At 35.6% G+C, this 14,215-nt stretch overlaps 1 protein-coding gene across 1 annotated transcript; it reads left to right on the top strand.

Moving 5' to 3' along the window:
- The first annotated feature begins 4,671 nt into the window (after positions 1-4,671).
- Positions 4,672-13,455, top strand: LOC115962150. The gene is made up of 7 exons (XM_031081037.1): positions 4,672-5,014; positions 6,165-6,308; positions 6,576-6,643; positions 6,734-6,784; positions 6,864-6,923; positions 7,013-7,462; positions 13,129-13,455. The coding sequence occupies exons 1-7, from the start codon at positions 4,879-4,881 to the stop codon at positions 13,165-13,167; spliced, it is 948 nt and encodes a 315-aa protein (XP_030936897.1). The 5' UTR covers positions 4,672-4,878; the 3' UTR covers positions 13,168-13,455.
- The last annotated feature ends 760 nt before the right edge of the window (positions 13,456-14,215 follow it).

Below are 14,215 nucleotides of genomic sequence, written 5' to 3'. Positions count from 1 at the left end.
AAAGAAGAAGAATAAAGGTGTTTACGGTTGTTCTTTATACCAATATAAAGTTCACAAAAATATAACTCAAAAACTATCTTGAAAAAGTTAAAACATTGGAGACTAACAATTACAAACATTGCAAAAAAAAAAAAAAACTAAAAAACGTCTTTTGTTATAAATATATATATGTGCTTTATTTTTATTTTCTTGGATTTCAGATCTTGGAAATATCATTATGCACTATGAAGACAATTAAGAAGATTGTGAATTCCCCCGCCCAAAAGTAGGAAAATTTTCTTATTAACTGGCAGAGCCATAGAGGGATAAAGGATTCTTTAGCTTTTTGCCTTTTCACATATTTGATTCCATGTCTATCTATAATAGATGAATTCTCAGTCATGTCAACTTATAATTTTTCTATTCATCAAAAAAAAAAAAAAAGTGAAAATCCATAATATTTAAGAGCACCTACTTCTCCCTTAATCAATACTTAAACAGCGAAGACTGGAAGGATATTTGGAAACTCAAAATCCATGCTAGGCACAAACATCTATTGTGGAAAATGGCATGGGATATTCTCCCAACATTTGTAACCATAAACAATATATTTTCCATACCATCTCTTGATTGTATTTTGCGCAAATATGCCCCAAAATCGTTGGAGCATATTTTTCTGAAATATGACTGGGTATATCAACTTCGGCTCCTACCCCCCATGGCCCCTAAACTTGAATAATATGAACAATGTGTCTATCCATGAGTGGATCAAACTGATTCTGAACCCAAAGAGCTTAGAAGATGATGAAGCAAGAAATTTCCAACTCTATGCCATGATTCTTTGTGGCCATATATAAATGATTAGAAGACGGAACTAGTAAGGGGCAGAGGCCCCGCGCGAATTTTTTTATTTTTTATTTTTTAAATAGTAATGGTATACACATTTAATGAATAGTTTAACAATTGAGCCCCAAATAATTATTTTTGGCCCCCCTCCTCCCAATAAGTTACAAATTGGCCCATGAAAATAATAAAACCCAACTGGCAAACAACTATACTACAACATCTGTGTTACTGTGTTGGCTGTTTCTTACTCTTTCTTCTTAGATCCAAACTATTTTTTTAATGAATGTTAAGATTGACTATTTGAATTTTCGTGAAAAAGATATAACTATTTTTGCTGAAAAGAAAAAAAAAATGCGCAAAGAAAAAGAAGAAGAAAGATAGATGAATACAAATTACAAATCAAGTTAATGTACTTGTAGTGAGTGAGAGTGGGGTGCGTGGGTGGCCATTAATCAATGTGTGGGGTGGGATGGCAGGTGTGTTTGGCTATTAATTTTTAACTTAAAATACTTAATTTTTTTTAACCTAGTTGGTTGTTTATTAGTAAATTAGTTTAATTTTATGTGGGGTATTATAGAATTGAATAGTTGTGTTAATAAATTGGTGCTAATGTGTAGTGTACAATCATTAGTATTACAATTTTTATTATATAAATTTTATAAATTCATGTATCATTAATAAAAAGAAATTAGGATTGAAAGGGAGATTGTTACAAAGTTTTGAACAAAATCAACTATAGATGATTTTTGTTATTTAAAAGAATGTTGAATTCAATTTTTAAATTATTAATTTAAAATGTATTTGTGGGGACCGACCCAGAATAATAGGTTGGCTGGGCCCTGGGCCCGTCCGAGGACCAGTCTGTCCAAGGAGACGTCGTGATCTAGAATCCTTACCCAGGCCCACTGGAGCAAAGAGAACACGTCTAAGGAGTAATTCCTCCTCGAACGTTCCAAAATCCAGGTCAAAGGTGCGTCCCAGCTGCTGTAATCCTCCCTCCAAGCACGTAAAAAGAAAGGAAACCCAAAATATCCCAGCAAAGGCTGCCACCACCACATTAAATGCACCACAGCTGCTCTCCTGGCCGCATTAATGAAGAGAAGACCCCTGAACAGTGCTACCTTGATCACTACAACTCACAAAGAACTGATAAAGGTGTCTGATGGGACAGGACAGGTGCTCAAGTAGGGGTTTGGATGATCAACAAGTGTAAGACCCAGATGATAGAAGAGGGTCTATATAATATGTAAAAGTCCCCGAAGAGAGGGGGATGAAAAAACAAAGAAAAAGAGAGAAGAGAACATTGTAGAGGTTTTATTTGCATAAATATGTGCCCATTAATCAAGTTAGAGACCATATCATCTGAGAAGGATCTCTTTTCACTGTTACCTCCTTTTGTCCTTATTTCTGTATCTCCTGAGCCCATACAACAAACCGTTTAAGCCAACTGGAACCAAGTTCTTTAGCCCACACTCTACAAAAATTCATTGTGTAGGACTTTTTAGGCCAAGACTTGACCACCCAGGATCGGGTCAACTAAAATCGTGTCCCTACAGTATTAATAAACAGTTATTTTATTTCTCCTCTCTTTTGTTGATATTTTCTTAACATTAAATATATGCTAATTTGTATTTTAAAGAACTTTTTTTTATTGAGGTTTTGGCCCCCCCTAAATTTTGATCCTAGTTCCGTCCCTGATTAGAACTATGGTCAGAATTGAAGGGCAACCCAGTGGAGCTATCAAGACATATTCTCCCATCCTTCGGAGAACAAAAACAAGTCTGGAATACCGAATCAAAATGTCCTAAGAAAGAAGATCAAATGCCAAGCCCCACCTATAGGCTAGAGTAATTTAAACTTTGATGCAATCATAAGAGATGAGAAAACAACAATAACACTGGTGAGTAGGAATGATAAAGGAATATTTTGATGGCTTGGGCGGAACAAACCAATCCTGGTATTCCTTTGCTTGGGAAGTGAAGGCATCTTTATGCGTAATTGGGAGAGTAGTTTAGAATTATCATGGTTTTAAAAACTAGAATGGTCAAAGAATCGAAAAAGGGATTGGTTTTCAGTTTTTTCCGGGAGCAACTGTTTATCAAAAACATAGATCCCTATAAAGTCGTAAGATCATGTATTGGGGCTGACATCTGCCCAGTGCCGGGAGATCAAGGAAGTTGGTAATCTGATAATAGGGGAGCCGGCAACCGAAGCCCTAGTGAACGACAGCTGTAACTATAACGGTTTTAAGGTAGCAAAATTCCTTGTTGGGTAAGTTCCAACTTGCACGAAAAGCGTAATGATTTGGGCACTGTCTTAGAGAGAGAGTTGGTATTCCAGGTTTTAAGGGTGTGTAGCGAACCTACCAACCCGCCAAAACTAACATGGCCTAACCCAACCCACTAGGTTGGGTTGAGTTGGGTTATGATTTTTTTTTTTTAAATAGTGGGTCGGGTTGGGTTCGAGTCATAAGATCCATAAATCCCCTTAACTTGACTCAACCCACATAAATTTTAATATGTATATTTAAAATTAAAAAAATATATTATACAATTTTGTTATTTAATTTTTTGCCCCTCTTCCTAAATAAAACCTAAATCCTAAGTTCTCATATAGTTTGTGTTTGTTTGGTGTTATGTTCATGATTACGTGGTTATAAATTGTTTTTATTTGTTGTGATGTTGTTCTAATGTTCAATTTTTTAATAATAATAATAATAATAATAATTAAAAAAATTGTCCAACCCATGGTTTAAATCTAATCCAACCCGATCCACGTGGGTTGAGTAAAGTTGGATTGGACCCCTGTGATGGATTAGGTTGGTTAGGATTTTTTTTAACCCACCATGGTGGGTTAGTTGAAAAAACTCTTCAACCCGACCCAACTTGACCTATGCACACCTCTACCAGTTTTTATTGGACTGATTCCGATATTGATTTTTGGTTGAATCGGCCAATTCGGTCAAGTTTTTAAAATAGTGAGAATTATAGTGGAGATTGATGCTTGGAATGTCAATCAGCCATTGATTAACCCTAATTCAACCCCCCGTTGGAGCATAGCAGCAGTCATAATATATACCATGGAGCTAATAAATTCTTTTGAATCTTTTTTTTTTCTTTTATGTACAAGGAGGGAAAATACCATTGCCCATCTTTTAGGCCAATGGACATCTTTGTTCAACTTGGCACGCTCAATTTCTCTCTCTTGTCTTCCAGCCTTTGTAGTTCACATTTTAGATAGAGATAGTGTCAAACCCTCTCATCTTTAATAAGGTTTATTATTTAGCCCAAAAATAAAAGAAAAAGAGCGACAACCTTTTATTTTTTGAAAATAGTAAATATTTTTAATACACACAAAAAAAAAAGGAGTAGATTTTAAAGAAATTAACCGTGTCATATATTCAAAAGACTAGAGAGTTATCACTTAAAGCTATTAAAAAAAAAAAAAGTAAATAGCCCCCTGAGCCTAAACAATCATAGATTTTTTAAAATTTTTTCATTTGTCAGTATAAATTCTTTTTACTTTAGCATAGAATCTTTGATTCAGTAATAGGCTCTGTCACATGGTCTTTTGACTTTCAGATGGGCCTGAAACAATGATGAGTAATAAATAGGTCTGCTTAATGTGTAGTTTAAGGACACACGTTAAATTAACATGACAAAATTTCTAATTGTCTGAATCCTGATGGTTATGAACTCTTTTGTTTTTTTACTTGTTAAGTTAAAATAGTAAAATAAAAAAATACAAAATAAAAAAAACCTCGTGAACCACGTGTTGATTCGAAAAAACCTGGAACCCAAAGTTAAGTCGAGAACTTTTTAGTACACTAGCTAAAAAAAACTTTTTAAGTAACGGATTAGGAGTTTCCCTTCGAGTTAATCTGATAATCAATTTCATAAATCATAGATCAAACGGTAAAGATTAGTAGTTGAGTATGCAATAGTCTTCTATCAAAGAACTGCACCGCCTTAACCCTCTTCATAGTTCTAGTTCTCTCTCTGATTCTCGAGAAACAAACAGCGTTTGGAATTTTGAGATATTGGTTTCAGCAAGATGAGAGGAGGAGGAGGAGGAAACCTTTCTGGGAACTACAGAAACCCATGTCTTACAATGCACCAGCCCTGGGCTTCACTGCTTGTTCATGGCATCAAACGCATTGAAGGCAGGTCATGGCCTTCTCCAATCAGAGGTAATACCCTAAGCTTTAATCTTTGAATGAATTCAGTCAAAATTTTTCATACCCACTTCGCCTTTTGTTGTTGTTATGGTGTTTTCTTTCTCTCTATCTATTTTCATTTGGGAAGTGATAAGAAAAGTGATTTTGCTCAGCTGGGCTCCCTTTCTTTGAGTTTTTTTCTTTTGGGTTTTTGTTGAATTATGGATGAGTTTTGAAATTTATGGAAAAAGTAGTATTCTAGTGTATTTGCTTGAAAACTAAGTGTAAGGTGAAGTGGAGTGTAGCTTGTATTGTTGTTTAGATCTCTTGAATGGTTAAGACATACTGATTTTCATTGTGATGGTGTGTGGTGTGAGTGTGAGTCTGTGACCAGTATAAGTCATGCGTATTATTTTCTAAACGCTACTTAATTTAGCCAAAACAAAAAAGGTGCTTATAATATAGCAAAAATAGAAACGCTGCTTAAAGCAAAGTTCTTTTTGAGGTTAAGTTTTCCTTAAATATTTTGTGCTTCACCATTTTGAGGCTGAGTGATGGCTAAGTCAGTTTATGAGCTGTTTGAATATTGGAATGGGAAGTTTGGTCACTAAAGTAATGTTAATATTTGGATAAATATTTTATTTATCAAAAAAGAAAAGAAAAGATGGCTATTCCATTGTGCCTTCTTTGAACTATTTGAAAGGAACACAACAGTTGGAGTTTTGAGGGGATGGAGCATATGGATTTCCCATTGAATGTTCTTTTATGAGAGGGCTGTATGATTGGATCTGTTCTGTTCATAATTCTTTCACTTCTATTCTATGTTTGATTTTATTGATTGTACGAATTTCAGATTGTAAATCTTTATAGGACTCTTTTTTATATTTGTGTACTCAATTGTCTCATTTTGGTAATGCAAATTTCTATTATTTATATTTTAAATAAGAAAACGGCGTTGGATCTGAACACCATAATATTACTATAATTCATTCTTAGGAGAAGCAATTGATACTGTCATATGTTCTAATTTTTCTGTTTTAATTATCAATTTATTATACTGTTTTCCTGAGGAGAAAAATGCTTAATGTTGATTTGATTTACTAGTTCTAATTATTATTTTGTCTTCTTTCATTCTATACTTTCTGATGATGTTTCTAATAGTTCAGAATCTTGATTTTTGAAGGCCGCCTTTGGATTCATGCTGCAAGTAAGGTTCCAGATGAGGCTACAATCAAAGCAATGGAGGATTTCTACCGGGAAATTTATGCAGTGAATGGAATTACTGATCTTAAGTTTCCAGAGCATTATCCAATTTCAAGATTATTAGGTATTCGGAATTTTAGATTTTTGTAATACATGCTTCTATGTTTCTATGGGATACAATTATTTTCACAACTGCATTTTGAATACCTTTTCTCTAAGCTGTTTTTTTTGCTTCTTCTTTTCCACATTTTTTGTTTTGTTTTTGTTTTGGCATTATCAAGATATTTCTAATTAGAATCTCTGAGTAGAACATCTTGGATTTCTATAAAGTTGAAAATTTCACTTGAGAATACATATTTTGACAAACTCAATGGTTTCATCTTTGGTTCAGGGTGCATCGAAGTGGTTGGATGTGTTAGAGGTGAAGAACTAGCACGCTGGGAGATGGTACCCGAAGGGGTGGGCAACCCACTTTTTCTCTGTTTTTACTTCATATATGGCTTCCTGGACTTTGTTGACTTAAGTTTATTCATTTTTGTTTGCATACAGGTGAGGCTAGAAGGACAGACTGATTTTTGTTGGCTTTGTGAACAGCCACAGGTGTGAACATTAACAGCGCTACACATTTATGATTGTTTTGATGATATTTAGTAATGATTTTGTTATACAAACAATGCAGAAATTGCTGATTCCTTTTGAGATGCGAGGATACCAACGTGTATATAACTTGGAAAAGAAGGTATATTTTTGCAGATACTGTCTATGTTCTCTCTCTGTGGGTTTCTTTTGTAAGAGAGACTATTAGCTAACTTATATTACCTGTTATAGATATATGAGGCTGCAGTTAGAGGTCTTGTTTCAGTTGAAGGTCCACTGCCAGTGAAATTTCCACTTCCAAATCCACAAGATCCATTTTCCCTGAAGCCAGGATCTATCTCTGTTGAATTCCCTAAATCTAAAGCATCTGACATAGAAAAATCATCAAGCGTCAGTGCTGCCATAGCTGGTGCACGAGCAGCAGCTACACAGTTCACAAAAAAAGATGAAAATCTCTCAATGGTGATCATGAACAGTACACCTGATACTGTAAGGACTGATCAATCAACAAGCAAATCATTGAAAGAGGATGCAATGCTAGACACTAATATTAATGAAAGATCATCTAATGATGGGACTTTGGTGTCAAATGACAAGGAGCAAAGTTTCCTCCCTAAGTGTGAGGCAAGTAGTAGCCGTAATAAGACACCTGCAGGTGTGGAACATGGGGGACCTCATAAGGTCTGCAGTTTCTTCTCTTTGGCTGTCATTATGGGGTTTTCTTTTCTATGTTGCTATAAAATATGAGCATTAAACTGCGTGACTAGGAAAAAGATGAACATGTATGAAAACATGGCTATCGATAGTTAACCACAAAAACTAGTTAAACAAGTATCGTTTATATAATTCTTATTGCCAGGTCTGTGTCCAATTTGATTGGGATCCTGTGTGTGATTCTGATTAAACATTTTGGATCCTAGGTCTAGATCCTTGAGTAGATAGTGAAGCATTACTGATCTGCATTTCATCCACTGATGAACCAGTAGTCCATGTGTGACATTTGAGGATTTGATATGTACCGTGTAAGAATATGTTCAGTTCAAGTACAATACAGAATCAGATGGAACATATGTCTAGATTCTGTTTCTGACTTAGTGGGTATCCATACCATTGAGTTTTAGGCCGGGGACTGAGGATAGTTAGGTTGTGTTTGTTTCTAGTTGAATTAGGAAGTCTTTTGTGGAGAAGATATGCTTTCAAAAAGCTTTGTACCTAAATTCACTTGAATTGGGTCTGGTTCATGACAGTAGTGATATGAAAGCATGGGTTCAATTCTTGAGACCAATTGAGCTTAGGTTTATGATTCTGTAGGCTATGATTCTGCAGATTATCTGTGTTAGGCTTATGATTATGGAATTTGGTTAGAGCGTTATGTACTGTTGTATGGTGTTGCATAGTAAGTCAAAGGTTAGATCTATTGTATTTTGTTGAATGTTTTAAGGCATTTTATTTATTTATTTTGGTTATAGGAGCCACTTTTTAGGTCTGCAACTTCTACCGCTCAGCCTGTAGTCATTGAGGAAGCTTAAAAGGTCATTGAGAGCCTATCGGAAGCCATTAAACATTTTATTAGGGTTAGGAGAAACCTTAGCAGGGAAGAGGCCGAAGCATTGAACAGTCAGAATAGTTCATGGATGTAAGCCCTCCTGCTTTTAAGGGTGCCCCTGATCCTTTGGAGGCTTATGAATGGATTCAAAAGATGGAGAAAATGTTTTAAGGCATTTTATTTATTTAGGTTATAGGAGCCACTTGTTAGGTCTGAAACTTCTACCGCTCAGCCTGTAGTCATTGAGGAAGCTTATAAGGTCATTGAGAGCCTAACGGAAGCCATTAAACATTTTATTAGGGTTAGGAGAAACCTTAGCAGGAAAGAGGCTGAAGCATTGAACAGTCAGAATAGTTCATGGATGTAAGCCCTCCTGCTTTTAATGGTGCCCCTGATCCTTTGGAGGCTTATGAATGGATTCAAAAGATGGAGAAAATATTTTAAGTGCTGAGGTGTACTGATGAGCAGAAAATCTTTTTTGCCACTTTCATGCTGAAAGCTGAAGCTGATTGTTTGTGGAATATGACCGAGGGGGCTATGACCTTTAAGGATGATGAGCCTATGTCTTGGGCCTTATTTGTGGATGCTTTCTATGATAGGCACTTTCCTCAGACTGTGCAAGAGCAGAAAAAGGCTGAGTTCATGGAGCTAGTACAGGGGATCATGAAGGCAGGGGCGGAGGGAGGGGGGGTCAAGGGGGGGCGGCTGCCCCCCCTGACCTTCTCAAAAATTCTCTATGTATTAGTTGTAAACTATTAATAAACGTAGTAAAAGATCATTTGCCCCTCCTAATAGAAACAACTTTTGGTTTTTACTATATATGTATAGCTAACTTGTCAACAAGAAGACAATTTTACATTTACAAAGCATTGAAGCAGCACTTTTATTAAATAATGGGTCCCACCTACTAGTACATTGGTTTTGCACACAACTTTCGCTGAATATGACTGGGAAAAAAAATATAGTGATTCCAAACTGTAGCACCTCACTAGTCCGCCTCTTATTTACAATTTTTTTCTCTTGTAATTTACCATTTTCAGTCTCAACTTGAGTTTTTGCTAATCTAAAGAAAAAAAGAAGAAAAGAAAAAAAGAAAAAAGAAAAACCAAAGTTTTTGCTATAAACTCAAATGTCTACATAACATTTTAAAAGCATTCATGACATTGAGGAACACATACAGCTTCATAGCTCGTATCGAAGTAGATTTTGCAATTGAGTAAATTTAATTAGAAATGAAAAAAATGAATTAAAGTAAAATTTTATATTAGATTATGTATGACAATGACTTTGGCATATAGTCGTTTATTTATTTTGTTTATAGTATCGATTAATATTTCTTAGATTAATTTTACTTTCAATCTTGTCTTTTAATCTTGCCTCTCCTGACTTGAAATCCTACCTCCGCCACTGCATGAAGGTACATCAGCTTGACGCCAAAATTATAAATTTGGTCCAATTTGTTGATCACAAGGTGATGGATGATGAATGGTTAGCCAGAAGGTTTGAGAGGGGGTTAAAACCTAGCATCAAGCCATATCTCCCCTGTGAAATTGTAACTTGTGTTGAGGTATGGAACGTGGCTTTGATGGTGGAGAGGGACATTGAAAAATATCAGAAAGTACAATAACAGAAGAGACGGTGTAGACTAGGAGGTGGCATATCGTGTACCCAACATATATGCCGGGTCTCACACACAGGCGGGTCCCATAGCCAGAATGTTTCCGAGGGGGTTAAAACCTAGCATCAGGCCATATCTCCCCTGTGAAACTGAGAACTTGTGTTGAGGTATGGAACGTGGCTTTGATGGTAGAGAGGGACATTGAAAAATATTAGAAAGTACAATAACAGAAAAGACGGTGTAGACCAGGAGGTGGTATATTGTGTACCCGGCATATATGCCGGGTACAAGATATAATTTTTTGTAGACTAGGACCACAAAAAGGGAAGGCAAATGTGGGAATTATTCAAGAGACAAACTTCAGTGGGGTCTGAGCTGAGAGCACCACTTCTGAAAACTGTTGAAGCTTGCCTATTTTTGTGGCAAGAATCATGGGGGCCAACCCTGTTACTGGTGAGCCTGTTTTGGGTGTGGTAAGGTGGGCCACAAAGTCAAAGACTGCCCTTCCCAAAAAGGCTTCAGCCAGACAAGAAGCAGAAAGCTCATGGGAGAGTGTTTCTTTATTTTGAGAGTAGCATCAAAATTCGTGGTGACATGTACCCTTAGGAGGTTGTTTATTTCTATTGAGAGTAGCATAAAAAATTCAAAACCCCTTACATGTCTCCCACTCTGTACTAGTGTAAATAGACTCAGTTTTACCCATTGCTTTGTATCTCTTTGAGCTGCTTGTATATCATCTGAAACCTAAAATTTTGAAATACCTATCCAATGATTCCTTTTGGAGATTCTTTGCTAGCAATTTCTGATTATAGATCCAGCATAGGTGGGTTAGTGAGAATTAGTTATTGACTGTCAGCTTCTTGACATTGAATAATTACCCATTTGCGTTTGCTACTAACTCTTTCACCATTTCGGGAAGAATATTTATCATTTGGGTTCTATGACAGACTGAGTTTGACCATTCCAGGAGTGTTAGGGAGATATTAGAGATCTCAAATAAAGATTACACCAATCGCTTAGTAACATATAAGAGAAAACATCTCCATTAAACAAATGTAAATCTCATATTGGAGAAAGCCTTCCAAATAATTTAGTGAATTATGTATTAGAAAAGTTCTAAGACAAAGATTTCACCTATCTCTGAATATATTTCTAGTATAACTAAATCTTTCTGTGGGGGACAGGTGGTTGCTTGATTACATCAGTGTCAGAGACCTAATATTCCACCATATTGAACAACATTCACAATCTGAATAATGGATGGTGTACACAAGAAACAAAAACAAAAGTTTGATGGATTTTTTTTTTTTTTGGGGGGGGGGGGGGGATCATTTTTGAGACCAGTCATTTGTTTGGGATATGCAGAATAGTGGGGACACTGGATTATGAAGGTAGTTAGAATTAATCATGCATGCAGTCTTTTTAGAGTATCAGGACAGGGTAAAAAAAGGTTTTTCTGTCACAATTAGTTTTTAGTTCAAGATGGGCATAAAACGATTTTCTAGCATGATGTTTGGAATGGGTTTCAACCTTTGATGGTGTTAGCTGTACTTTATAGCAGTTAAGAGGGAGACACGTTCTTGGAATATGTTTTTTACATGAGCATTCAGTGATTGGGAAATTCAATAAGTCAATTAGTCATTTGAGCCTTGTTTGGTATCTCTGAAGAGGTGGGGTCCTGATTGTTTGAGATGGAGGATGAAGAGGAATGATATGTTTGATGTTTGTTCCTACTATGAAACCCTAAGAGGCTCCACTGGAGTGGTTTTCCCATTGAGTGTACGGTGCACAAAATTTCCTAAAAGAGGGCATTCTTTGTCTTGGTTGCTATCTGGGGCAAAATCCTAACCCATGATAATCTTGGAGAGGCATAGCTTTGGCAAATAGGTGTTATATGTACAAATGTAATGGCAAAATTGGGGATCACTTATTAGTTCACTTTGCTTTTGCTCAAGAGCTATGGTCCTTCATATTTCCTATGTTTGGGGTTCAATGGGTGATGTTTGGGAAAGTTGTGTTCTATTTGGGTGGAAAACTTATGCTTGTAATCATGACAACTCAATTGTTTGGAAGGTAGCTCCACTGTATCTCATGTGGGCAGTGGGCATAATAGAGGGAAATGAATAACTGCCTTTCTATATTGTTGTGAATTCAGCTATGGAGTTGAAATATTATTTTTTTAAGATCTTTGTTTGAGTGGTCTTGGATCCTTGGATCCCTTGAAAGGCATTGCCTTGTAGATTTTATGGGCTACCTTTGTTGTAGAGTTTGATATATATATATATATATATATATATTTCTCTTTATAATTCTTTAGGAGAGATTTGTGTATGTTTATTGTGTACATAAGATTTTCCTCTTTTCAATAAGTATTATTATTTATCAAAATATATTTTTGAGGTTCTAGTGTTCTCAATATCATTTAGAAGCATTTTGACATTTTAGTAATAATACCAACCAATTTGTCTACATATCACAAACAACGTCATGTGGTTAAGTGGGCAGAGTTGCTTCCTGCAGAGTAATATCAAAAACTACCTTCAAATTTACACATTAGACTTGTATGAAAGTCTTTTCACAAAAGCTAGTTCTAAATCAATCACCAAACTCTTCATTTTCATAAGAGTTTTTTTTAGTCTAGGAAGCCTGCTTTTAGACCATCTGACGTGCCCACTTAAACTACATTTATTACAAGCTTCGGGCTTTGTGGCTGCATCTTGTGCTAGGAAGCATGAACACGGGCATGACACCCTAAATGAAGTGTCCTTGCTTCCTAGATCCTGTGTCCTTCTGAGGTTCCACCCAGACTTTTATGAAATTTGGTGCATTTCCAGATGCATCCAGCATCTGCTTGCATCCATTTTATATGGATGCTGGGTTTTGATAGTAAGTAAACTGTACTGAACATGAATTATGCCTCTAAAGTGCATTTCTCATTACAGTTTGATTATAAATTTAATATTTGTTTTATGAGGTTTAATTGAACATAGGCTGGATCTCCATGGCTAAATCATTGCAAAGTATCAGGTGCAGTATGATAATAATGATGCATCACGAAAAAATTAGTGAAAAATGCCACGATTGATGCCATTTTCGTTTCTGTTTTATGTATGGGTCTTTTGAAGCAAATGAAACCATGTATACCTCATGTTTTACTAAATTGCTTTACATGATTTTTTTCAGATTTTCGCTGCCTCCTTGAGAGGGCTCAAGCCGTCATGAATTTCTGAAGATCCTTAAGGAAGGAGATCTGTATCTTGAAACCAAAATGTGTGGCCACCCAGCAGTTATGAATCACATTCGAGATTCATTGTATAGCTCTGTTAAACTGGTTATACATCTTGTAGCGTTGTATGTTATGATTTTATTTATTTGTTTCCCTTAGCAGCTATTCTGGCAATAAGAACTTCTTCTTGTTCTTATAATAAATTAGTCAATGTAAGGTTCTTTAAGATTCATTTGTGTATGAAATTGGGATAATTGGTTTAGTAAAATCCAACTCTTTTGACTGCTGATTCTTTCATTACTGGTCCATGGACCAATTGAGTACATTGTCAAAAGTTTATGCATCATCAATATGCGTACAGAGAAACTACTATAGTATTTGTATTTTGTTTGTGACAGCAGTATAAACTTCTTTTAATCATGTCAACATTTGAGAACTGAAACAAGGCCATTTGAAGGTTTGAACGGTCCAGTTGACCGCTTTGGGTAGGACTCGTTTGCACTAACCTGAACTTCCAAGCACAACAAACGAAAATTTTTAGAGAATCCTAAAACCATTAATGATATAAATTTTCTTTCCTATGGCAAGTATATTTGCAAAATTGTAGGGGTGTTTGTGGGGTGTGGGGAGAAGGGTTGGAGAGAGAGCTATACATACATATATACTTAAATTAGGTTAAAATAGAAATTCTATCTTGTATTAAAAAAAAAAAATTATAAGGAATATTAAATATTTTCATTCAGATAAGTGTTTTTCTCATTAGCCAAGCATTCACTACATGGTGACAAATGGCATGCGAACTTTTTTGGCTGTATTTTGAATTTTATATCCACATTTTTTTCCCCTTAAACATTTAATACTATCTTAAATAGAGTATCATGTTCATGAATGTATATTATTATGGAGTTTAGTTCATTCAATAGTCAAGTCTTTGTGATAGAGCTGGCTTGTTTGTTAAGTAAATGAACATAAGTTAGTATTTTTTGAATAACTCAAGTATTTCATGCATAGTTTGAGTTATTTATAGCCTTCACTGTAAACCCG

Source organism: Quercus lobata, chromosome 9 (assembly GCF_001633185.2).
Source record: "Quercus lobata isolate SW786 chromosome 9, ValleyOak3.0 Primary Assembly, whole genome shotgun sequence".
Classification (NCBI taxonomy): domain Eukaryota; kingdom Viridiplantae; phylum Streptophyta; class Magnoliopsida; order Fagales; family Fagaceae; genus Quercus; species Quercus lobata.
The sequence above is the reverse complement of the archived record's forward strand: the minus strand, read 5'-3'. Positions and strand labels throughout refer to the sequence as shown.

Bases quoted from the DNA above. Each gene is read 5' to 3' on its own strand.
- LOC115962150 (XM_031081037.1), top strand. From the start codon at position 4,879: ATGAGAGGAGGAGGAGGAGGAAACCTTTCTGGGAACTACAGAAACCCA. The intron at 6,644-6,733 runs GTGGGCAACCCA...GTTTGCATACAG, and splicing joins GGGAGATGGTACCCGAAGGG to GTGAGGCTAGAAGGACAGAC. The intron at 6,785-6,863 runs GTGTGAACATTA...CAAACAATGCAG, and splicing joins GGCTTTGTGAACAGCCACAG to AAATTGCTGATTCCTTTTGA.